At 47.0% G+C, this 26,818-nt stretch overlaps 1 protein-coding gene across 4 annotated transcripts in view; it reads left to right on the top strand.

Annotated features, from left to right (window-relative positions):
- The first annotated feature begins 1,873 nt into the window (after positions 1–1,873).
- ME3 (malic enzyme 3) overlaps positions 1,874–26,818 on the top strand; it is a 197,069-nt gene continuing 172,124 nt past the window's right edge. Inside the window, exons 1-2 of one of the 4 annotated variants that reach the window (XM_032393613.1) lie at positions 1,874–2,157; positions 2,532–2,729. In XM_032393613.1, the coding sequence (XP_032249504.1) occupies positions 1,969–2,157; positions 2,532–2,729 (387 nt within the window). In that variant the 5' untranslated portion in view covers positions 1,874–1,968. The other 3 variants (XM_032393612.1, XM_032393614.1, XM_032393611.1) reach the window with 3 other exon arrangements.

Raw genomic sequence — 26,818 nt, 5'->3', positions numbered from 1 at the left:
TGTGCCTTTCCCACTACAGACAATATTTTCCAGGCTTCCCTGTAGCATAATGTGACTGTGACTTAGTTTTCATCAATAGAGTGTGAGTAGAAGTAATGTGGGCAACTTACACGTTACTTCCCTAAAGGAGGGCCCTTCGCTTCCTCTTTTCCCCTTTCCACTGGCTGGGAAGCCCATGTGGTATCAGTGCTTCTGGGCAGAGTAGGACAACACCTGGAGAAAGAACCTGGGCCCCCGAACAGCTCTGTGGAGCAGAGCCCTCACCTCCTCTTGCTACGGCCTTCTGCTGCTAGCACCTCTCCTTTCCTGTGGCCAAAGATCAAACACACGCAAAAGAAAAACAATATTACTAGAATTACGTCTGAGTTAAGAAAGGAGAGGCTACAGATGGGGACATGTGAGAGACTCTCAGATGTAAACTGTGCATGCTTTAGTGAAAAAAAATTATATTGGCTTGTTTGGAAACCTTTGTTGTTTCTGTCCTGGCTTCCAGCACAGTTTCGAATGACTGAGGTTTATCTATTAAATGTCCTCCAGGTGAGAGAAAGGTCATTGTATCAAGCAAGGGCAGGCTTGTTCAACAAACAGGTTTTGACGATTTGCTATGTGTCAGGAACCAAAGACAGAAATACACCCAGATACACAATCTCCCCCCTCAAGATGTTTCTTGACTGTTGGGAAGACATGCAAATATAAAAACAGTATTAAGAGGAAAGTATCAGTTAATGCTCTTGGTTGTAAGCAACCAAAAATCTGACTCAAACTGTTTTTTTTTAAAAAAAATCACGAATGGGCTTATGTAAATGTGCATTTCAAGAGTTCACCATGTCTGCTGTTGCCCCTGCCTAGATTCAGGATCCTCTCCTCTCTCTCAGGAAGAATCTCCTCCTTCAGTCTCCTTTCCAGTCCAATCTTGATGAAAGTGGCTGTCCCTTTCCTTCATTCACCCAACTATTTATTGTGCAATTTTGTACCACACCCTGAGCTGAGAAGTGAAGATACAGGGGTTTACAGGCAAAGAGCCTTTCCACATGAAGCTTACATTCTAAGTGGAGACAGACAATAAACAATTAGAGAAAGGAGGTAATTACTGGCTGTGGCAAGTTCTGTGAAGGGAAAAACCATTCACTCTATAGTCCCTAGTGGAGGCTGACATTAGATGAAGTGGAAGAAAGGCCTTCAGTTGACAATTTTGTGGAGACCGGAGAGAATGAACACTGTAAGTAGAGGTGATAGCATGTACAAAGGCCCTGGGGTGGGAAGGAATTGGATGGGGTGGAAACACAGGAAGGAGCAAGTGTGGCCACAGTGCGGTGAGAGGGAGACTGGAGTAGGATGAACCTGAAGAAGTTGGCAGAAGCCAGGCTGTGGGATAACCCATAGGCATCAAAAAGAGTTTGGATTTTATTCTACACACAATGAAATGTTTGCTTTAAAAGGAATCTCCTGGCTACTATGTGGGTCAAGTGTAAAGTTAAATTCAGGACTAGATGGACCTCAGGTCCTTGTCTGTCCACAGCAATCCATGCCTGGCTCCAAAGGTGCCCAGGAGCCCTTTTGGCAACTGTGGACCCTGTGCCAGTGATTTCCCCCAGAACTTACCGCAAGGATGTAAATGTTCCGTATCTGTGCTATCCAATGCCAAGCTGCTATGTGCCAGCGGCTCTTGAGCACTTGAAATGAGGCTAGGTGTGACTGAGGAACTGGATTTTTAATCTTATTCCATTTAAATTAATTTATTTAAATTTATAGAGCCACATGTGCCTAATGGCTATTGTACTGTGCAGTGCAAAACAACACTGAGCACTGGGTGTCTGAGGATTTCAACTTTGAATCCGAAAGCCAGGGCCTTCCCACAAAGGTGACCTAAACGCTAACACCCTCCGTGCTTTCAGCTGGTCAAGATGGAGACGCTCAGGAGGCACTCTGAGCTTCATTTTGTCACTGGGGAGGCACGTGCACACGGTTATGAGGCGCTCCACGCGCGTCTTCAGGGGAAGTCCCGCACTGCGAACAAGGGTTTGGGGACCTCTCTTTCCAGAACACTTAAGCCCTGCGCTCCCGCGGCCGCGGGTGCGGTGCAGCCATTGGCAGGAGGGGAACAGCGGACCGCAGCGCCTCGCCCCGCCTGCGACATCAGCTCTGGGCGCAGCACAGGTGGGCTGGGGAAGGAGGGATCCAGGCGAGCCACCGAGCGAGGTTGGAGGTTCGGGGGCCCCTCGCCACGTAGTGGCCTCTTCCTCGCGGGGATGGGGGCGGTGGTGGCGCGAGCGGTCACCCGCACCCGATCTGCTTCCTGGGCTTGCTTTCGCTTTGCCGGGGGCTTGGCTAGGCCTGCGCACCGCAAGCTAGCCGGGAGAGCCGCGCAGGTGGCAGCCGAGGAGGGGCGGTGGACTGGTGCCTTTCACCCTTCAGGGCCCCCTGCCCACTCCCCGAGGACGCGCTCCGGGCTCAGACCCGGTGCCCTGCGGCGCGCGTGGCTCCTTGTTGGCCGTCAGGCGCCCCTGACCTTGGTTTCTCCCCGGTGCCAGGTCTGCTCAAGGACCATGGGCGCCGCGCTGGGCACGGGCGCGCGGCTGGCGCTCCAGCAGGGCCGGGCCTGTGGTGGAGTCCCGCGCTGGACGCCCTCCGCGCCCGCCCGAGGCTGCCACTCCAAATCCGGCCCGGCTCGCCCGGTGCCTCTGAAGAAGCGCGGATACGATGTCACCAGGAACCCGCATCTTAACAAGGTAATGGGGGTAGGGTGGCCCAAGCCGCTGTCCTGTGGCTGGCGGGGAGGGGCGCCCCGCCCCCTGGGTCTGGGCTGGATCCTCCCAGGCGCCCTTTCAGTTTTGCCTTGCAGAGGCTTGATGTGAATTGGTTTGGCTTTTTTTTTTTTTCTCCCCTCCCCACCCCTCTTCTGCGTGGAAAAAGATGACGAGTAATGCAGGGAGCCTTATTTCTTCCACAAGAACAATAAAGACTGGGTCAAGGTCTTCTTGGCCAGTACGACCTGTGGTCAGAGCTCCCCGAGGCTTACTAATTCTGTTGGTCGTGGGTAGTTCATTTAGCCTCTGTCAAGTCCACGTTTTCTTATCTGTAAATGAGAGACAGTTGTCCCTGGTGTGTTGTGAAATTTAAAGAGAAAATGGAGGCAGAGTTCTTAGCACAGTACCTGACACCCAGTGAGAACAAACGTCAGCTAAGGCTATAATTATTATTCTGAGAAAAAGATTATTTTTGAGAGCTGGGGGGGAAAAAGAAAGGCTAGAATTACAGAACTTTTAGACCTTGATGGGGCATCAAAGATCCTAATTCAAGTCTCTCCTTTTACAGATGAAAAAACAAAACAAAGGGGATTAGCTCAAGGTCACCAGCTAGTTAGTTCTGGCCCTGCCACTGGAATCCAGAACGTGGTGCTTAAGATTCTGGGAGTAGAGTTTAGTATTACTGGAGTTAAAACCCTGGAAGCAAGAGACCTGGATTTAAGGCCTGTCTCCCGACACCTTCTCAAATTAACTTGGGCATCTCATTTAATATCTACTTTCAGGTAGATAATTCAGGTTCAACTTTCTCCCGCCTAAAATGGATATTATGCCATTCCTACCTCATCTGGTTATTATGACAATCAATGAATTACTGAACTTGAAATAGTATTTTAAACTATATAGAGTGCTTGATAAAGACACTTTCTTTGGGAGGGGAGGATACTTTCTCTGAAGCCTCAGAGAAAGAGTCCTTCTCTCTCATCAACTCTGATTAAATTCCCTTCCTATTCTCAAACCAATTACCGTAATTTAAGCCAGTCAGGGCTCACCCCTGGAATTAAAGATAAAGTTTAAGGTAGGGCCACTCCAACTGGTTTGGAATAAGGGGATGTTGCTCCTCCACAGCAAATCTGTGTCCTGTCATCAGATGAAGAAGGGATTGGTGCTGGAAAGCAAAACAATAAATTCCCACTACAAACTCCAGTCGTTTTGACAATACTTGCCTTAGAAGTACTGGCATATTATCAATCAGCACTTTACTGCTTTGTGACCAGTTAAAAAAAAATAAAGGGGGGGCTTGAATGTTTTTTTTAGCCCTAGGTTTATGGCTCCTTAAAAGCACTCTTCCCTTGTCCCTGATATAATTTTTTTCCTTCTAAATAGTATAAATGGGATGTTGTCCATAAATCTAGGGGACCTGACCCTTTTGTAATGCTCAAGATTGTTTTGGTATGTCCCTGAAGTCAGTTGATGCTGGTCTGGAGTGAGGTGGGTATCTGGGGTGATGCAGAGGGAGCCTGATGGCATCCCTGTTCACCCCTAGGGAGAGCAGGGGGAGAAGCAGTGGAGGGAGCAGCAGGGTAGGGAGCTGTTGAGGACGCCCTTCACTTCCCTCTGGAGCGTCCCCCTCTTGCTGTCCCACTGACCTCCAGCACTCTGAGAGTCTCCAGGGAAGGCTTGAAGGTTGGCTCTTTCCATCAGCCAGCCGGGGAGAATTGCTGAGTTAAACAGAACTGAGGTTATCCCTGAGGAAGTAAGAGAACAGCCGCTTGGAAGGTAACTGCACTTAGAGGGCAGGTCTGTAGATGGATTTTTTTCTGCTAGACTGTGAGCGCCTCCAGGGCAGGGGCTGAGTTTCATGTGTTTGTGGCTGGCATAGGGTAGTTCCTGAAGGATCTAGCAAGGCTATGAACATGAAAATTAGCATTACATTCTGGGAATGTGTTTACTAGATTCTTTTTAATTTTAATCTTTAACTATTTTTTTAAATTGACATAGAGTTGACATATAATATATTAGTTTCAGGTGTGGTTGTTGCCAGAGGCGAGGAAGGTGGGGGGATGGGTGAAATAGGTGAAGGAGATTAAGAGGTGCAAACTTCCAGTTATAAAATAAGTACGGGGATGTAAAGTATAGGACGTCTTCTATTATTCATGTTGACTGTGGCAACAGAGCAGATCTTTGATTATGTATTACAAGATATCAGCCATATTTTACTTACATTAAATAGGCAATGATGAACTCCATTTCATTGGGGTATCTTCATAGGCAGGTATCATCCCCATTCTATTCAGGTAGCAAATGGGTCTTCAAACCATTTCTGGCCTCAACTTACCTATAGCCTCTCTTGGGAAGGGCTGTCCTATTCCCTGCTCCTGAAACAAGATTTGAGTCCCCACCCCCCCACACACACACATACTTGTCTTATTGCTCTGTGTTTGTTTCCTTTTGGCCCTGAGCACCCTGTTATAAGGGCTGGATGGTGTGTCTTCCACATTAGACCCTGAGCACCATGCAGACAGTTTTGACACATGATATTCTCTGTGTCTGACTTGAGATGCTCAATGAATATTTGCTCTTTAAATGACCTCAATCGAGTCATGACCCCTTTGCTCTCAACTTTATTAATATTAGTGCCACTACTTTACAGTTAGCCTGATGCCCTCGTTGTCTAGAAAAATACCTACCAATGGCCTGTTTGGAGGAATTATACCTACTTGGCCCTTATCCCCAGATAATGCCCCTTAAGGGGCATTTCACTGAAGGAGTCTGTTATCTCTCAGAGCGCATCAACTTCCTCCTTTGACCCACATGCCAACAATGATTTTTGCCTTCCACCACCCCTCTACTTGCTTCTCTGCAGTTTTTTCTCTTGAGCTTCATAGTCAGGGAAAGAACGAGTGAGAACAGTGCTACGTCAGATCACCGTGATTATGCGCCAGTGCGTTTCATGCAGGGGGCCTCAGAACTGCAGGACCCTGTAGACCACCTCCTTCCTACGTGGACCTGGTGCCTGGAGGTTACTGAACGTGTAAAGGTCCAGTGGCCAGTGCTGCAGCATTGGCCGCACATCTGAGGTGGCACGGGTTTCAGCTCCATCTCTTCTGTATGCAGTGGTGAGTCATTAGATCCTTACACGGCGAGGACATGACTTTGGTTAAAGTATGTGTTTTTATTTGGTGCCAGCTTAGAACTTGATCTTGCCTCCTTTGCACGAGGGGAGTCTGTCCCACACTTGGCTCATCGATCAATCAGGAGATGGTGGCTGGGTGGTACGGAGATTTAGAAGTCTGTTGGTGATGCTGTTTTCTGCCCCCAAAGCAGACAGCATAAGGTGTCTTCATGAGACCCCTGCTTCGGACAGGATGTTGAATTGGGCCCCCCTGACTGACAGAGAAGCAATGGGTTACTAAGTCAACGCTATTTCCATGAAGCATGAGTTCACTCTACACTGGAGTCTCTTGTGCAGTGACTCAGGGCATTGAAGCTCAAATATTGCTCCAATATTTTAAGAGCAAACAAGGAGAGGCAGGTTGGAATTAAATCCTACCTTGTTGACTACAGTTCTGACTTCATGGGATTGATAGCATTTGGTGTCAGGGCTTTGTGCTTAGAATGGCTGACAGAACTTGTATTAGTTTGTCCAAAGTTTAGGCAGCTGTAAGGAAGCAAACCCCAATACAGAGGCTTAAACAAGATAGAAGTGTGTTTCTCCCTTATCAACAAGCCTGGGTAGACAATTGCAGGTCAGTGTGTGGCTTGATGTTGTTGCTCTCCATCCTCAGTGTGCATCTTACGTTTCATGGTCCAAGATGGCTGCCCTAGCCTCTGCCGTCGATTCCACACAGAAACCAGAAGAAAGGGGAAATGCCTTGGGAGGGCACAATTTGAACATTGCTGATATCATTTCCACCCACAGTCAACTGGCCAGGACTTGGTCATAGGCTACAGCTAGCTGCAAGAGAACCTGGGAAATGTAATCTTTTGCCAGGGATCCATATGCACAGCTAACATTCCTATACCTACTAAGGAAAGAGAGACTGGATATTGGGGAAACTGCCACAAAATGCTTCTCTGAAACTTTAATGTTTTTACTGTCAATTTTATCCCAAACTTTAAAATCCATCCGTTTCGGGGCACCTGGGTGGCTTAGTCGGTTAAGCATCTGCCTTCGGCTCAGGTCATGATCCCAGGGTTCTGGGATCAGGCACCACGTGGGGCTCCCTGCTCAGTGGGGAGCCTGCTTCTCCCTCTCCTCCCCACTCATGCTCTCTGTTACTATTTCTGTCTCTCTCTCAAATAGATAAATAAAATCTTTAAAAAAAATAAAAAATAAAATCCATCTGTTTCTCTACATCCCTTCTACCACCAGCCGTATTCACTCCATCATCTTATGTCTAGATTTTGCAGGAGCCTCCTCATTGGTCTACCACCTTCCTGTCATCTTCCCTCTGATTCTCATAACCACCTCTTGGGAGGCTAAAACCTGGTACACATCCTCAACTACTCTCTTTCCTTCAGACCCCATATCCAGTCCCCCAAATAGTTCTGTCGCTCTATTTTTGGACTAGGTCTGGAATCCAGCCCCTGCTCACCATGGGTCCCACCCTGACCTAAGCCACTGACATTTCTTGGCTGGGTAACTGCAGGGGCCTCCTAGCTGCTGTCCTTGCTCCCCGCTGAGCTCCTCTTGTTTATTCTGTGCACAACAGCCAGCGTGATCCTTTTAAAACTGTTTGACCATGTCACTCTTCTGCTCAAACCCCACTAAGTCAGAGTCCTTAGAATACCTTGCCTGATTGGACACCCTCTGACCTCATCTTTGCTGCTCCTCAGCCTCACTCGCTGCCAGCTGGCCTCCTTGCTGTTCCTCACACATGCTAATCATGCTCCTGCCTCAAGTCTTTGCATGGGCTATTCCCCCTTCCTTGAACACACGTCCCCTCAATAGCCACATGGTTAACTCCGTCACCTTCTTCAAGGCTTCTCCCTTTCTCAGTGAGACCCACTCTGCCCCACCAGATGCACTTGTGAATGTCCTGCAATTTTCTTGGTCCTCCTTAATGTGGTCTACTTCCCCCCCAGGTATTTGATACTTCCGAGTATATTATTTAATTACCTTACCGAATATATCTCTTATTTATTGTTTGCGTTTCCCCACTGTAATGTAAGCTCCATTTGGGCAGGCATTTTTGACTTATTTGTTCATTGATGTATCCAAGGTACTCAGAACAGTGCCTGGCCCGTATTTGGCGCTCAGTAAACAGTTATTGGATGAGTGAGTCATTCAGAGACACATCTGCTGAGGCTCCTTCCTCTCATCCCTTCCTTTCACCTCCCTTTTCACCAAAGCCCCCGTCTTTCACCCTGGTGCCTCTCCTCCCCCAGGCCCCCTCTATGCAGTGTTGGTATGCCCAGGATCACGTCTATCTGGATTGCAGATCACTAGGGCCAAGTAAATAACATTCAGACCAACTTTTAGAAGTTCACTCATCTCACACGGGTGACATTTGTATTCTGTGGAAACCCCATAAAATAGTCTTATTTCAAGGTTTGCCTGCATACCATTAGTTATCTTCTAGAGGCAGTGTGTTTATTTTCATGTAATAAAATGTTAACACAGGAACCCTGCCACCTGTTCTAAAAATGATTGTAAACAGCAAAATCTAGATCATGGAAATAGCGACGCCGGAGGGTACATCCCATACAGAAATACATGTTGTCTGGCTCAGACTTGGGCCAGCTGGCATCTAAGCCAATCTACTCTGGGCTTTCAAGGTGGAATGTCTGTGGATACTTTCTCGGGCTCATCCCCGGTCTCCCTGTTTCCAGCTTCTCTTGGTCCTCTTGGATCTTTGTAAGCTCTGGGGTTATGGCTTTATTTTACTTTAAATTTTTGTCATTTCTACCAAAGGTTTCTTTTATCGTTTACCCTCTTCTTTCCAAATGCCAGTTTTGTAGTGAGAGGGGAGAAAAAGGCCTTTCATTTACATTTTCATTTATTCCCTTGCAAAGGGATCACTAATGTGCAGCACTTTTGTTTGCAAAGACATGGACTATAGTCTGCTTCCAGACCTTCACTTTGATGTGTAGAAAGTACATTGGGAAATCCTTTGGGGGTGGTGTCTGACTGCCTCTCTGATGCAGAGCACAAAAGATGCTCTATGATGGTGTGATGAAAATCTGAGGGATACCCTCCTGTTGGGGTGCTGAGGTCAGTGGTTAAAAGCATGCATTCATTCTGTACCCAAATGGTTGCCGGGCAGCCTGCTTACAACACAGTTCCGACCAAAGTAAAGAGTAAAATGCACCCAGTCACTTGAGGAGAGGGATTTTTTGATGGAAAGATCATCAGCTTTGAGGAACTTGAATAAGAGAAAATCAAAGCTGCATTTGCTTTTAGAAGTTTTATTGAAAGCTGGAGGGACTATAGAATTGAATTGAATGATTAGCAACTTGAGAATATTATTTTTTTTTTAAAGCATCGTGTCTGGATTCTGCACTGTTGTTGGGTAGTAGAGCTACATGATGCCCATAGCACAAGTGATCCTGAAACATACTCCCTGGAGGTGTGGAACTCTGGAGGGAGCAGACCCTGTGAGTTCCTTTGTTTTGTTTTGCTTTGTTCTTTCCGAAAACAGAAGGAGGGAGCTACTGTCTGCACGAGTTTGCATCCCTCCTAAGTTACTGAGGTGTCCCATGACTTTCCCAATAAGGAGAAAGGAAGCCAAGTGCCTTCACATCTAAAGTGGAGCTGGGTCTCCACTCACAGTAGACAGCCTCTATTACCTCTTTCTCTGGTTTCTGAAGGAGGTTGTGAGTTTTCCAAGCCAGATTCCTACCATACCGAATTTCTTTCCCTAGGGGAATGCCTTGTGGAGGGAACTTAAGTAATAATGATATGAGCTAGCATTTTTTTAGGACATGCAATGTGCCCAGAATTGTTCTACGCATTTTCGATGCATTAACTCATTTCATATAATACCACAATGTTGTGCAGTACACTGTTATATTACAGATGAGGAAATTGAGGAACAGGAGGTTGGCTAGGTTAGCTAACTCGCCCACAGTCATAATGGCAGAGCTGGGTCTTGAACCCAGGCAATCTGGTTGTAGGTCCACGTCCTCCCCCACTATGATGCACAGCCACTTCTGGGCTACAGGTGCCCTCACGCTTGAGACTGGCACATGGAGTCTGATGCTCTGGGGCATTCCCTGTCATGGGCCTCTGACAGACTGTTAGCACTTCCACCGGCTCTGTTAGATCAGACTCTGGGAGTTGGAGAGAATTTTAAGGATCACTGGATGCCTTCTCTTCACCGTTTAAGTGTGTGTAATTCTCCCAAGACTCGTTTGTTTATCAAAGTTATTCAATCGACATTTGCTCCATTATCTATTCTTTTTTAGGCAGTGGAAACCCAGTGGTGAATACACTTCTTTGGCCTTCAAGGAGCCTATAGTGTAAGAGGGGTGATGGTGGAACCGGTTAGTAAGCAGGAAGTTCAGTTCAGGAGGTCTGTGTAATGGGAGGCACACAGGTACTTGTGCTCTCCGGGGCCACCTCTGCCACACCACCTTCCTTGATGAGCCGCATGGAAGTGACTCATTCATTCTTTCCACTCCTTGGGCATTTTGCTTATATAGTCATGGCTCTCTTCCACATTTGGTCTCAGTAGACATTCATGGTATGCATGATTGTCTCCATCTTGATGTCATCTTCAGAGCCAGGACCACATCTTAGGCATTGCATGGCCAGCCACAATGGCTTCTTCGAAGTGTACCCCCAATAACAATTAGTTACATGCATCCCTTTCACCTTCCCTCCTGGACTGATCAGAAACCACTATGGTGAAGACGGATAACATACAACCCCATTGGCCATCTCTTCTAAAAAGATGGTGACAATATAAATTATATTTAGATTCTCCATGGGACTTGGAGGATTTTGGAAGCCTCTCTTAGATCTTTTATTCTGGTCATAGAAGTTTCGGGAATCCATTGCTTTAAGAGAGTCTCCTGCTCTGATGCTGGGCCAGATGTACTTCATCTAAAGAACAGCACCTTTATTGTGAGATTCTTTATTCTCGTCCTTGAGACAGCTTTAAAGACGTCAGATTCAGGGCGCCTGGGTGGCTCAGTCGGTTAAGCGACTGCCTTCGGCTCAGGTCATGATCCCGGAGTCCTGGGATCGAGTCCCACATCGGGCTCCCGGCTCAGCAGGGAGCCTGCTTCTCCCTCTGACGCTCTCCCCTCTCATGCTGTTTCTCTCTCACTCGCTCTCAAATAAATAAATAAATAAATAAATAAATAAATAAATAAATAAAATCTTAAAAAAAAAAAAGACGTCAGATTCAGGCCTGCTGTAACTAACAGCAGGTTAAAGGGTTTTGGAAGTTGAAGGAATGTAGTCAGCTCAAATCAATTGCGTGTGGCCTCCCAGGGGCATGGACTGTGACCAGGTGGTATGCAGCAGAGCACTCAGGCTACCAGCTAGGTATTCGGACTCAGAGAAACCCAAGGTTCCAGCTCCAGCTCGGTCATTCACTAGATTTGGGACCTTGGAAAGGCCCCTTCATATTTAAGCCTCAGTTTCTCATCCGGGAATGGGGATGATAATAAAATATACCTACCTCACAAGTGTGCTCTAATGATTAAATGAAATAATGCATGTCAAGCACATTGTAAGTGCTCGGTTAGTTCTCAGTCAATCCATGTTTCTGAAGCTTCTGTTCCATTCCTAACACAAGGCATCAGACTGTAGGGTGTGGACCTGCCCTCTTAGAGCATCCAGTCCCAAGGAGAAGGGAAGATCAGGAGATCCAAACTCATTTTCCATCAGCATGGATACATCCGATTTTGGCAGAGGTTCGGTACAAGAGGAATAAGTCAGGGAAGAGGCATGTTGGGTAGAGAAATGATAATTTCTTTGTACTCGATGGAGCTTAAGCTGGATGTTATAGATGTTTGTCTGAAAGAAACTTGAATAAAATTGTCTGCAGCAGCAGAAAACTCAGACCATTTGAAGAGCTGGTACTTCTGGAAGTTGAAACTAGGGTCGAAGGGAGTGGCTACCGTCATACCCTGCAGGAATCCTGGGACTTTGTCCCAACATTTTGGCACATCCTAACCAAGGTTTTAAAAACTGACTCTGAAAAATCCAAATTTAGCTGATCTGTTTATCTGCCAGTGTGTCTATGTATCATGTCTCTGTCTTTCTATCTGTCACTATAGCACTCTCAGTCTCATGAGATTATGGTATCAAGACAGCAAGACAAGAGAACATCGGCTATGGGCGTTTAGCATAAAAGTTAAAATGTTGCTTCAAATCCAGCTAAATCGGGCATGGTGCACTTCACTGAGTTGGCGGCCAGATTGGGCAGGGAGTATGAGAGTCCTACTGTCTCCATACACTCTCCTGTGGGTAATTAATAAATACAGGCATGAAAATATTTTAAATGAGCATCCTCCCACTGTTGGAACTCAGGATGAGCATTCCTCCAAAGACTATTAATAGGTCATCTTGTCCAGTCCTCTGTCTTTGGGCAGACAATATCCTAACACATTACAATGATTTTACAGGTAAGGTTTCAGAGGCCCAGACGGCCTGCTCCGGAAGTGAGTTGAGGAGGGTGATCCTGGCCCTTCTTGGATGGTGTCTGTGTCCTAGACCTGCTGCCTTTGAAAGGTAGCACTTTGCCTGCCCTCCTAAAATAGTGCCTGCATCAGCCTCATCGACTTACGTGGCGTGCCTTCCAGTCTCTCCATAGAAAGGAGATGTTTTAATATTGAACATTGTCATATGTTGCAAATCTAACCATCTGCTGTCACAGTTCCTGCTGTCACTCCTTGGATGTCCATTTCTGAAGAATAGACCTGCTCCTGACTCCCACCTTCATTTCAGGTTTTGTGTTTTCCTCTGCAGTAACACGATCATGAAGACAAAGCATTTGACAGGAAGCTTACCCTCCCATCGTGCTCTCCCTTCTTATCTCTTTTATTTTTGGTCTTTTCCACCCCATGATTATTTGTTTTGACTAGTAAGATCTCTTCAGGTCACAGGACAGTGAATAGCAATGCTGTTGCCACCTGATAAAGCAGGCACAGATATAGTAGGTGTGGAAAAAAAAAACCCAACCTATTAACAGCCATTTTTAGAAACAGGCTTTGAAATCTGCCCATCAGAGCTGAAAGATTTCCACTGTTCTCACGCTCCAGGAGCTGGCAGCAGCTTCTCCTCGCATCTCAGGAGCCTCGGGAGCCGCCTGGCCATGTCTGGGGGAGATGATCATGGGTGCGGGGCGGGGCTCGCCTGCCAGGAGGCACTGGGAGGGAGGGCCTGCAGAGCAGAGGGACCGCCCTGCCTCCAGGAACCCACCTGGCCTGGAGGGTTGAGCATCCTCAGCTGTTCCTTTGTTGACTGAGCTGCTCGGTGTTCTGTGACCTTCTACCAGTCAACTGGACACAGAGTCAGCTGCCTCCTCTGGAACTCATAATTGCTGGAATGATAATATTAGAAATAATAAGAATAAACACATAATGCCTACCCAGTCAGGCACTCTTATAGATGCTTTACATATGTTCTTGCCAAGCAGAGAAAAAATTGTGAAGAAAGTAAGCTTTTCCTGTAGCTCTCTCGCGAGAAAGATAGCAAGTCAACGAACAGAAATATACAGGCGGTTATTGGTGGTGGAGAGGAATTGAGCAGGGTCCAGTGTGAGGAAACAACAGAGGGTTGACTTCAGTGGAGGGAAGACCTCTTAAGGAGATGATATTTGCGAAGGTCCTTAACGTAAGAGGAGGCAGCTGGAGAGGAAACCAGGGTAAGAGTGTTTTGGGCAGAGGGAACAGCGCATTCAGTCTGGAGGCAGCAAGCCGCTTGTCCTGGAAGGTTCTGAGCGCCGACAACATGCATTCCAGTGGGAGTGTGATGAGCAAGGGCGGGGGTGGTGGGGGGCTGCCTAAAATCAGGGTGGAGAGGACTTGAGGGCCAGAGTATCAGGGCCATGGAGTCTGTGGGCCGGGTTTCGTTCCCAGTACAGGAGGACCCTCTTAAATCGTTCTAAGCAAGGAAGTGATTGTGACTGGATTTACGTTAATGAAAGATCTTTCGGTGGAGAACAGCTTGGAGGGCAAGAGTAGAAGCAGGAAGATCAGAAGGGGCTTCGGAAGCCATGGGAGCAAGAAAAGATGGGGCTGGCACGTGCGGGGTGGCAGGGCAGAGGAGAGAAGTGGCTGGATTGGAAATGGAGTTTGAAGGTGGAATGGATGGGACAGGACCCTATGTCCTTCTCCTTCAGCTTCGCCAGGACTCCATCCTGCAACTTTCCCTGTCATGCTGCCTACCCTCCATGCAGCTGCCCCCCGTTTACTGCAACACCTCCTACCCTTCCTCAGCACATCTCATAATAATAAGGAAGAAGGAGGTTGGTGTCTTACCTTTGGAGCTTATGAAGTGCTTCCTGATGGGTGATCTCATTGGATCCCCACAAAAACCTTGTGAGGCAGGCATTTGTTTTCTGGGGGGGGAGAGCAGGGCCCAGAGAGCCCAAGTGAGCGTTGGGTTTGAAAAATAATGAGATGCATCAGTCACAATCCTTACCCTCAAGGAACTTAGGGTTCAGACTTAAAACCTCATAAATGTAATGCAGTATGATAGGTTTTATAGTACATTAAAAATATGCTATTAGTAATGTCCAAGTAATTTTTACCTTGGTGGGGAGAAAGAAGGGTGAAGTTTCTTAAAGTGGTTGACCTTTGATCCTTATATTATAATAATGTGTTCCATAAAGTAAAAAGGGAAATCTGCTCTGACCTCTCTCCTGAGGTAACTACTTAATTTTTTTGGTGTGTCAGTGCAAATATCTAAAAGATATAAAGGGGTCCCCTGGGTGGATGTGGTGGGGGAAAGGTGTCCCAAGCAAATATGGCAAAATGGCATGGCATGTGAGGAAGTGCGGTGATACTGAAGGACAGAGTGTGTGGGGTGTTGAGGCTGGAGAGCAAGGCAGGGGACACAGCTGGGTGGGGGTCTGGGGCTGATTCTTGCCTGCCTGAAGAGTGTGACCTTTGTCCTGAAGGGAGGGGGACACTCGAATGTGACACTAGGGGATTCGAGCAGTAGGCAGTTCACTCTGGCCTGTGGAGGGCACAAGAGCAGAGTCAGGCAGACTAGTTAGGAAGGAATTCATTCCCAAACAGGAGATGAGGAGGGCCTGATATGGTGATGGTGAGGTGGACACAGACGTGAGAGGTGCCAAGGAAGCAGAAGTCTGCATCCGTTCCAGAATTCCTTAAGTTCCATCATAGCAGTAGGAGTCCAAGATTTATTGTCAGTATCCCAGAAAAACAAATGGAAACCTAATATTTATCCATTGGGAATTCACACAGCTTAATCAGGATATTATATTCCTTTGTCTTTGCCTAGAATTAAACAGATTAAAACTATTAATACTGGTTATCTTATACCAGGATCAGAAATTCTGCTTGGTTTACACATTGTATGTCTTAAACATTGGAAAATTATTGTTAAGTGCAGGAATTCTCAAAACATGAAATTCCGTAAGGAGTACTTTGGCATTGGGGAAACACAAGGAATTACTAACTTGAGGTGGCTTTATTTTAAGTGTTTTACTCTGCATATTGGTGTGACTGGCCTTTATCTAGCTAAACATGGTCACCTTAGCCAGCATTTTTGTCATTATGGGGACATTGCCCAGCCTCCCATGCGGTAACTGGCATTTCTGCCTTCCCCCTATCACAAAGACTGGGCAAGACCCTATTTTAACACCTACAGGAGTCCAAGGGCCTTCGTTTTTCTTCCATGTTTTCCTTCAGTCCCCTGGAAAAACAATAACTCCTTACATTGAAAATGGAAAGAATATTCATCGTTTGGAAAGTGTATTTTCTAGGTGAGAATTTCCTTCCTGTGTTTTGTTTTTGAGAAAACTTAGGTGGACTAGAAACAAGGATTTGAAGTTCATGCAATATGAACCTTTCACAAATTTGGCCCTCCGTGGACAAAGTGTTGTCACTTTCTCCATTGGATTGAATTTTAGCTCATCTTTCCCTTTGCTGAGTCCTGGTTTGTCTTTATGGACCGTGATTCCTGGAGAAGGAAAATAGAAGGTCAGAAGTTTATAGGAATTATTATTATTATTTTTTTTCTAATTCCACCCAGTATCAGTCACTCGTCTAGGTAAAAAGCTATTTAAAGATTTTTAAAGAGGTGAAGTTTTAAAAGAATCAGCAGCATGAATACCACAGTGAATCAACTCTTGTTTTTTCTACATTCTTTGGTGTCATCTGGGCAAAGCCATCTGTCACATGCTATGACTATAATCACGAAACTATGAACATCATAGAAAACCCAATGATGAAAACAAGCTTTCCAGAATGAGAATTCTTGGGAGGCTAATAGTCTTACAGTTCTTGCAGAATTGTAAAAGATCTTTGGTTTTACACCATGGGTTTCCCAAGACTTTGATCTTGGGAAACTCACTATGTCCGATCACTGCAGTGGTCGTCTTTAATTTACTACTTCTTCAAAGGAGTGAATTTTTATAATGGGGCCTAACCCTGTAAACATTTCATAATATTGTAGCTTCAAAGAAGGCAGGCTGTAAACACATTTGCATCCACTTAGCTGATGGTTTATAGATCTGAGGGACTCTTCATTCTCTGCGTTCCACAGGGGAAGCATTTATTTCATTGGTTTTGCCTCTGAAGTGGAGTTCCCATCAACCCACTCAGAGAAGAAGTGCTACATTAGCATCTTTGGTAGAATAACGTCTTCTGATGTACTTGCCTCTGGTGTTGGTGGTATAATTCTACTTCTGCCTTAAACCGTTTTATTAATTTTACTGTCGCTTTCTTGTTTTCCGTACCAAGGGAGTGAGACTTTTCTCCTACTTTCTTCTTTTCTTCTTAATGTCAGGATGTGGTATTTAGCCCATTGGAGTTGCATAGGGGTTACTAAAAATTATACTTAATTTAGATATATATTATGCATTCATTCTCTTGAGATGTACTAACGTGTGTCTCTCACTGATCTCAATGAAACAGATCAGATTATGTGTGTTTGATTGACTCCCAGGTTGTTGAGCATGATGATGTTAGCCTCTGGGGGTCAGACACCCTCTCTTCCCCATTTCTTCCCATCAGAATTAAGTGCTCAAGTCTGGAGGTGAGATCCTGGGGCTAAGGTGAAAGGGAGGGATGTATCCCCAAGTAGCAATAGGGGAGACATCAACCCAGGAAGGAGAGAAGAGAACCCGAGTGGGGAAGTGGGCCAGTGGTGGAGGCGAAGAAGAATTGAGTCCTGTGTCTTGTTGGAGACCATAATTGAAGGAAGAACATGACAGACAGGAAGAGAGGTGAAGAGGGAAGAGGGAGGAGCAAGGTCCGTGATAGGTGAGATGGGATAGTTCAAGGTCGGAATGAGTGGCTGTGGCTGCCTGTGGAGCATTACTGTTTTGGTGGGTCTGGGAACCTCTAAAGAGGTAAGGCAGCTTCTTAAGAAAGCCAAACTGGGCTGGACGGCTGCAGATGGCCCCATGAGTGCAGGAGGCCTGAGGTCCCAGGTGGTGTCATTTGAGCACACAGTGGTCACAGGCTAAAGCTGTTGCCCCAGCACTGGGTTCACAGCCACTCACCTCTGCATACTATGGGAGTTTCCTTGCACAGCTGCAGCTTGAAGGACGTCAGGGCCCCCAAGGTTCAAAGAAATAAGACCCAGAAGCCCTCAAGCTTTGGGAAACTCCATACTCTACTCTCTTTTGTTTCCATGCTGTGGTAGCCTTTAGTGCCAGAAGCTAATGTGCTCTGTGGATCTCCACCAAGCCTGAATTCCCCTATTGCAGGAGCCAGTGTGCCAGAGATGTCCTTGCAAGAGTCTTGTCTAAGCACCAGAAGGCTGTCCCACTGTCTTGTTTCTGTTGTCTCTTCTTCCTATATCAGGGACCTCTCAAATTGTTATCCTTTAACTATACCCCCTTCTTAATAGTGAGGGAATGGTAGAAGTTAGGGCAGAAACCTGTAGGTGGCTATGGTTTGACCTTGAGGCCAGAGGTCAGTTCTGGCCTCACATCCACTCTCTCTGCCCAGTGGTCGATGTTCAGATCACATGCCCAGAGGTGGGTTCTGATTCCCATCAGCTCCACTCACTCCATTCTCTTCCACCTCCAATTAACCACACTCACCTCCAGTCACCCACCCAAACCAAGCATGGTTAGAGGACTGTGTCGCCACTCTCTGCCCATCTTGCAGACTTTGAATCACATGACTCTTAGAGCAAAGCTGTGTTTCTAGCTTAATTTGAAAGAATATTCGTGTTTCTTTCGCCTTGAGATTTCCTGCTTTAATGTGGAGCTTCATTTTCATGCCCTTGATCATTGTAATCTGTAGAAAACAGGGGATTTCTGTCCACAACATCATTGAGATCAGCATGACTGAGTTTATGAATTCTTTTTTTCCTTTGAGGAAAGATCAGCTTTGAATCCAGACACAATAGAAAAGCTCAAGTCTATGATTCTAGGATTTGAACAGTACACAAGGGTGTTCTCTGAGTCCTTTTTATGGAAGTGATCATTTATGTCCTGGATATGGGTGCTCAGATGTATGCTTACGTGCCAGCAGGAATCGGTTATGACAACATGTGGGGGAGATGTTTCTCCTTGGGACAAATATTTGGGTGGGAGGTTTGTGTTTCAAGACACTGAGCGCTAATTGTAAATAAAACCATTTTGCTGTGATTTAATCACTTCTTACTCATTCTCTTGGAGGATCATGTGGAAGGAGATTATGTATATTGGGGAGACTCAGGTCATGCTTTCCCATTGAGTAGATCTGCTAGAGGAAAAGTCATTATTCCCTCCCCATCTCCTTTTTAGATTCAGATGAGAATAGAAATCTTATTAAAGAAGAAAACAAACAAACAAACAAACAAAAAAACAAGAATAACAAGGCTTTGTTGGAAAGTCCTGACTCCTGAGACGGAAAACTTCAGGCTGATACAGTGAGGTGAACACTCGTTAGGGAGAGAAGTGTCTCAAGTTATAGACTGAGGGGCCCTCCTTCTTGGCCTTGGGGCCCCGGGGGAAATGATCCACACCCATCTCCCAGCTTCTGTTTCCGGAGGTCAGGAGTTAATTGTTTCCAAGGCTCTTTCCAGGCTGACATTCTGTAGAGCTAGGAAATGGTACCATGAGGGTGATTTCCTCAGGGGCTTTCCAGCCAGGGCGGGTGGCAGAACCATTCACATTTCTGTGAGGAGGTGCCATGGGAGGAACTCAGGCTTTGGAGTTCCTGGAGGGACATGGGTTTGCATCCCACCCTTGCCACTTACCTGCTGTATGATCTTAGATAGGCTACTTGATCTTTCTCTCCCCACCTTTCCTGTATGCAGACCGAGCTAACAATTCCAACCTCCCACAGTTGTTTTCAGGATTAAAAAAAAAAAAAAAAAAAAAAGAGGTAACATATATCTAAAGTGCTTGTTTAACCCAGCATCTGATGCATTGTAGGTACCCAGCATATGCTACTTAGCTCCCTGACCCTTTTACTAATGTTGACATCCTATTATATGTAGGAGATCCAGAAATTTGAAAGATCATGTATCCTCCACCCACATCCTGCACTCCACAGGAGCTTTTACCTTCTTTCCAATAAGAGCTTCTTGGTTAACGAAGGCACAGTAAATACTGCCTATTTCCTTCAGTGCATGCTGTGGGTTGCGATTTTTTTTTTTTTTTTTTGCATTTGTTTATAAAAATCAGTAGTAAATGCCAATTTCCCTTTCCCTTGGTAGCTGTAATTGCCATGTTCATTTAAAGGTCTGATTGCAGAAACGAATGCAGCTGTTGTATTCTCCATCTGCACGGCCCCAGGGGTGCTGTGGGTGTCAAGCCCCGCCGCGCTCCTGGTACTTTCATCACTCAGGAAGAGGTTTCCAGTACCACAACCTCATAGGCACTGTTGAATCACCTCAGACTCTGGGCTTGAGGTTAGTCTGGAAGGGAAAAGCCATTTGGGCTTACCACCGAGGGGAAGTAGGAGGATAGGGTGTAGCTAAGGGGAACCCCTGGGAGGCAGAGCCAGGCCTGGGGGGCTCTGTGGGAGCTGGAAGCCAGGTAGGATTCATGCTAAGGTGTTTTAGTAAAGGCAGAACCCACTCTGTGTGTGTGTGTGTGTGTGTGTGTGTGTGCGCGCGCGCACACATAGTTCAGGATCTCATCTTTTCTCATCCGGATGTGTCTGTGGCTTCCTTATTTATTGCCTCATCTCCAATTTCTCCTACCCTCAGTCCAGCTTCTACTTCAGCCTCCACCAGATGAGATTTTTAAAACATGGACATTCCCCTTCTTAAAACTTTCTGTGGCATCTTCCCACCCATAACCACAGAGTTCAAACTCCGAAGCACAATGTCCAAGGCCTTTCTCGAGGGGTCTCCCAATCCACCCTCCTCATCTCTCATCCTCACCATGTGCTCTGTGCCTGCCCACACGAGACTCGCGAATGTTCTTAAGTGCACACCAGGCTGTCTCTCCTTCAGGTCTTTGTGCCTGCTGGTCCCTGGCTCCTCTTAGTTCTGACAGGCCCAGTGCCCCTTCCTCTGGAAATCCTCTCTGGCAGCTCCAGACCAAATACAGGCCTTCCCCTCCGTGTATCTCCACGTTACGCCACTGCTGTGGCTCTTATCACACTCCTGTGAGGATTTTGTTTTTCTCTTACCCACTGTGCTGGGGTCCCTTACAGCAGTGACTGTTCTATCGGTTTTAGTGGCCCCAAGAGCCTGCTTTGGTGAATCACACACATAGCAGATGCTTCAGTGTTTGGTGACCGTGTGAGCTCGTGAATTCCTCCACTAAGTGTGTGTGGGTAGATGACAGCTGTGGGTAAGACCAGCCATTGTTGGTCTTGAAACCCTTTGGGGATTCTGGATACAGACCTCTCTAATGATTTTCTCATTTTGGATTCCATTTTATTCCTTGTGGAGATGCCAGAATAGTGGTGGGCAAATGGCAAATCCTTGCCACACAAATCGTTAGCTTCTCATTTCCTTCATAGATCCACTCCGGTGGCCTCACGGCCTCTGAAAGCCTAGAGTTTAGACCCCACTCTGCTGCTTACCAGCTGCTGTGTAACTATAAGCAAGGCACTGAAGGTGAAACCATCCCTAACATTTTTAGGGAACACTGTGACATGCCTTTCTCATTCAACCCCCACAACACCCTTGGAGGCAGCCATTTATTAAGTCTTTTTTTTTTTTTTTTTTTTGGATAAAGAGAGTGAGAATTGGAGAAGTCACTTGCCCAAGATCACATACATAGCAAACCAAAGCTAGAGTACATGCTGCTCTGATTCCCAAACTTGCACCTGTTCTACCCGACTGCTTTCTCCTCTCTGAATCTCAGTTTCCCTATCTGTAGCCTCCCAGGCTGTCGGGGGGAGGAGGGGAGGACTGGTGGCCCATGTTTCCTGGTGTGGGGAGTGTTGCCCCTCTGGTCTCTCTACTGGACGATGCTTCTCCGGAACCAGCGCTGGCTGCAGTGGTCAGGCACTGCTCTCCAGCCCAGACCATGACCTTGATCCCTCTCTTTATGACTGTTTACTCTAAGAGGTAAATACCAGAATACGATAATTAGTTCCATTTTATAGGTAAGGAAAACTGAGGCACAGAGAGTATAATAGGCATCACTAAGGCCTTCCAGGGAATTAAACCTAGAAAGTCTGAAGCCAGACCTCCTTCACCCTGCCTCCCAACACCTAATCACTCCACAGAACAGCCTCCTGTTCCCTCACCCATCAGAAGCATCAGGTTTCCCCTCTATGACCCTAACGGCTGGTAAACGGTCTCTGCCCCCTCTGCCTGACACTGTGGGAACTTTAGCCCTGAGCCTTCCTGAGACCTGGGGACTAGGTTAAACAAAGTAGCCCCAGGAGAACCTGGAAGGGAAATAACCAAGTCAAAAGATCAGAGTTGCAATCCTGCCTCTGCTCTTTCACCAGCTTGTGCTGGTCCCTCAACCTCCGTGAGTCTGTTTCTTTGTGAAATGAGGATAACATCACTGAGTTGTTCTGGGAAATGACATAGGTTCTCTGATATTTATAAAGCCCTTGCTTAGCTTGAGCTGTCTTAACAAAATACCATCGACTGAGTGGCTTAAACGACATTTACTTCTCAGTCCTGGAGGCTGGAAGTCTGAGGTCAGGGTGCTCGCATGGCAGGGCTCTGGCGAGAGCCATCTTCCTACCTTGCAGTCGGTGGCCTTCTCGCTGTATGCTCACAAGGCCTTTCCTGTGTGCATGGCCCTGTGGCGAGAGAAAGCTCCTGTGTCTCTTCCTCCAGCAGGAGAACCCTACCCTCACAACTCCATCTGAACCTAATTACCTGCCAAAGGCCCACCTCCAATCACACTGGGGATTAGGTTTCAACCTAGGAATTGGAGGGGGTGGAGCACAAATGTTCAGTCTGTAATAGCCCTCAACCTGTAATATTTGTCATCATGATGTTAATAAGGAGAAAGAAGGGGACTGCGGGACCAGCCACCAAGACCTTCTAGTTTAGGGGACATCTTAAGGTCACCTGCAGAGCTCTCATGCCTCAAGTCCACGGGCAGTTCCTAATTCTTTAACAGTGTCCGGTGACATCCAGAACGGAGCAAAGATACAGTCTCACCCCTGAAGAATTGCCATGGAGAATTCTGTCTAAATTAACTTGCATTGTTCCTTATCATCGATTAGAATTTCAGTTTGTCCCCGGGGAGCAAGCCAAGGCTATTGTTCAAAGGGACCAGCCAGAAAGTTTCCAAGAAAGACAACAGTGGACACACCCACTGCTATCTATGACTTCTTTTTTTTTTAGAATAAAAAACAAAAACACAAACAAATGCAAAACCCACAAGCATTTTCCAGCCCTTAAATGTGACCTTCTCTCTTACCTGAGCCTTCATGCACCGTAAACGATGCCTCGGGTGTGGGACTAACATCCTACCAGCCACTCTTTGTTGTTTGGGTATTTCAAACCAAAAGCCACAGCTTTTCTGAAAGAGGGGTAAGCAGCGGATCTGATTGTAAGCTAAGAGCACTGGGAAGTCCAGTGTTTAAGATGCTTTCCCAGAGGGGCGCCTGGGTGGCTCCGTCGTTAAGCGTCTGCCTTCGGTTTAGGTAATGATCCCAGAGTCCTTGGATCGAGCCCCACATCAGACTCCCTGCTCAGCGGGGAGCCTGCTTCTCCCTCTCCCACTCCCCCTGCTTGTGTTCCCTCTCTCTCTGTCAAATAAATACATAAAATCTTAAAAAAAAAAAAAAAAAGATGCTCTCCCAGAGGTCATCTGCCTGCCACTTAGCCCACAGGACCAGCCAGCACCGTCGGGATACAGGTGTGGAGGCTCAGCTGCTCAGGCTGCTGGGGCTCAAGAGTAAGCTCAGGCAGGGGTGAATGTGGCTCACATGTAGAGGCTGTGGCCCCCATGCTCCCTGGTTCATTTGGGGAGAAGGATTTTTTTTTTTTGGCGGGGGGAGGGGGATTTAAATCAGGGCCTCTACTTCTGACTGACCAGGGAGAGACTTCCCTGAACACCTCTCTCAGGTCTCCTACCCTTTTCCTCCCTCTCCCTCCTCCTTCCCTTTCTCATGCCCCCAAATGGCTGTGTTTTGGAGTGGAAGGAGAGGGGTGTATTTGGGGTAGGAACTGGGGACTGAATTAATGGAACATATCAGGGTCAATGGAGAATAAGTGTAAGAAGAAAATTCTGGTTCCTTGTCATTCTCTTGTCTGGAGTCCAAAGGCACCATGGTGGCAGAGTCAGCTCAGTGCTGTGAGCTGGTGGCCTTGCTCTCATGTCAGCTCAGCTGCTAAAGGTGGGCCAGCCATTTAACTGCTCTGAGTCCCGGGTTCCCCATCTAGATGGTGAGATGTAGCCTTACAGCATCGCCATGATAACCCAATGAGATAGCAAATGTAAACATGGCTTGAAAGGCATGAAGTGCTATTTATGTTAATACTTGCATTAACTATAACATTAACTATCTGTCATAGCACTTTCCATGGGGCAAGTACTGAACTAAGCATTTTTTATATATTAACTTTTATATCTCAATAACTTTCAGAGGTAGGTGCTATTATTAGTATGCCCATTTTACAGAATTTGAAACTGAGGCACAGAATTAAGTAACTTGCTCCGGATCACACAGCTAGTGAGTGGTGGAGCTGGGATTCAAATCAGAGCACTCTAGCTCCAGAGTCTGTGCTGTTAGCCACTCTTCTATAAACATGAGCTGCAGTCTTGCAAGGAAAAAGGTGCATGAGTCTTGGTAGAGTAGATGTCCACACTATTCCCTGGCTTCCCTTGGTCCAGTGGCCTCAGTCTCCTCTACTGGGAGCCGCCATCCTCTGTGCAGCCCATCTTGCCTGCCACCTCACTAGGTCTGCTCTTCCTCCAAGATTCTAAACTGTCTCTGATGAAATTCACCTCCTTCCTCCCTATTCCACCAGATACTCAGGGTAGGCACCTCTGGGCTGTTGAATTCTTCTATACCTTTTCCCCACCCCCACATGTCTCCTGTCCTGAAGTCCTATTGATTCTTCCTTCCCAAAGTGTCTCTCAACTTGGATTCTTGGTGCCACTGTCCCAGGCCAAGTCTCACTGTGTGCTGCCTGTCACAGCACCCTCTTAACGGCTTGCTGCTCTGCTCTGGCTTGAGTTGACCAGACATCCTGCCCCAAGACAGCTTCCACGGGCTGTGCTCTTTTGTGTACTGCCCTGTTTGGAAAGACTCAGCTACTCTTGCCTGACAAATAAACCCAACCTGCTTAGCCTGTTGCTTCAGGTCTCCTGTGATGAGACCTCTCCAAACTGGCTCCCTCCATTATTTCCCTTCAAACATACTGTGATCCAGGAAAACACAACTCTTCCTTCTTCCTGAAAGTGCCTTGACTTCCCTGCCTCTTGGCTTTTGCTCAAGCTATTCCACCACCTGAAAGGACCTCCCCAGACCACCACCACGCCACCTTCATTTGTGCCTAAGAAACCCTAATGCCCATAGCAGATACTTCTTTTTTTTTTTTTCATTAATTAATTTACTTGAGAGAGAGAGAGCAGGGGAGGGGCAGAGGGAGAGAATCTCAAGCCGACTCCCCACTGTGCATGGAGCCTGATGTGGGGCTCATTCTCACCACCCCAAGATCATGACCTGAGCCAAAATTAAGAGTCGGACGCTTAACCAGCTGAGCCACCCAGGCACCCCCATGGCAGATACTTCGTATGAAAACTTTCATGATGCTCTCTTCCACCTCAGAGTCTTTCTAGCTCTGATCTCTATTGCCGTCTGGCCTGAGGAAGAACAAGCTTTTGGATTTCAGATCAACCTGGATTTGTATCCCAGACACCTATAACAGACATTTCTCTTCCTCACTTCCACTTTCCCATAACAATGGAGTCCCAATGTCCTATCTGGTTCCCTTTTATTTCTCTTGTTATATTTCTCCGCCATGCCCTGATTTTCTAGTTATTCAGTGTAGATAGTGGAACACAGCATTTAACAAGAAAGACTGTAGAACAAGCATAACATGGGTTCAAATTCTGGCTTTGCCTCTCCTAACTATGTGACTCTGGGCGAATTGTCTAAGCATACTGTGCTCAGGTTCCTCATCTATAAAATAGGGTTATTAGCAATAGGACCTCTCCTGTTCTCGTTAATGAAAATGAAATGAGCTAATACCACGAAGCTCTCAGCACTGTATCTGCTACACAGTAAGTGACTAAATGTCAATCTATCCTTAGTCCCATCTCTCCTGTGTGTCAACAAGCTGACTGGAAACCATAAAGCCACTTTATACTCTGCAAAGAGGAGTTTCTGTGGCCAGAGATTAAGAAACCAAAGCCCCAGCCAGGCCACACAGTGCTCGATGGTGACTCAGTGGTCACTGTTGGAATGCATATTGGAGACCCACAGTGTTTTTCTGTGGGAACCCTCAGCATCCTGACTCTGTGTCCCTGGGCGCTGGGGCTCGTGTGGTGCTGGGGAGGAGAGTGACTAAGAACAGCCATTTGGCCGTGGTGACTGACTCACAAATGAGAGGGTTGAGTGGTGGGGACTCTGCCAGCCCACGCCTCTTTGTGTGTTTCCTGTCAGTGCAGCCCTGCTCCATGGCCTGGGGCTTCCATGTAACTGCAGCACACCCCACGTTTCCCTGAAGGAAACCACCTGACTGGACCACCACTCACACCTTCTGTGCCCACCCATGGCCCTGAGAGGACAGTCCTGCCCTTGGTCTCCCCAGCACGTTGTCACAGAGAATCGATGCACACGGGACTGGGAAGAGCCTTGGGAATGGGGCACGGGGCAGCTCCCCATTTTGCAGTTGTGAAGACCGATGTCCCAGGGGAAGCAGGGTAGTTAGCAGCAGTCAGGACTGGAACCCTAAGAACTGATCCCCAGGTCTGTGTTCTTTCCTGGAAACCCTGTGAAAGTAAAAGAACGAATCTGTTTGGCCATGGTGTGAAGAGTAGGCAGAATCAAGTATAGATGAGCAAGTCCCAGGTACACAGCTTAGCAGAGCCCATGCTACCTGGCTCTACCCAGCTGTCTGGTTTTGCTTCTTAGCTCCTCTGTTTACTTACTCTCTCCCCAGCAAGCTCTGAGGCCGGGGAAGCAGCCCTCCCGGAAAGAGGCTCTACTCGGGCTGCCCACTCCAGCTCCCAGCCTCTCTTGAACACACCTTGGTTCCAGGTACCCAGTCCACACCACCATGACCGTGGCATCAGGCAGGCCACTGTGGGGCTATGGACAAGGTGCTTAGCCTCTGGGAGCCTCCGTTTCTTCTTCTGCAATCTTCTATGCTAAATTAACTGAGATGATTATAGCCAATCCTGAGCACAGTGTCTGGGACAGAGAAGGCATCTACTGGGCAGTACTTATTATTTATTATTACCTGTTCATTTTAAGACCTTCTCTCAGATTGCCTTTATTATGCCAGTGGTTCCAGATGCATCAGGATCGCCCGAGGAGCTCTGTAGATGATACAGCCTGATTTAGTAGGTCTGGGATGGGGTCGGAAATGTTCTTTCAAG

This window comes from Phoca vitulina, unplaced genomic scaffold, assembly GCF_004348235.1.
Source record: "Phoca vitulina isolate PV1807 unplaced genomic scaffold, GSC_HSeal_1.0 scaffold74, whole genome shotgun sequence".
Classification (NCBI taxonomy): domain Eukaryota; kingdom Metazoa; phylum Chordata; class Mammalia; order Carnivora; family Phocidae; genus Phoca; species Phoca vitulina.
The sequence above is the reverse complement of the archived record's forward strand: the minus strand, read 5'-3'. Positions and strand labels throughout refer to the sequence as shown.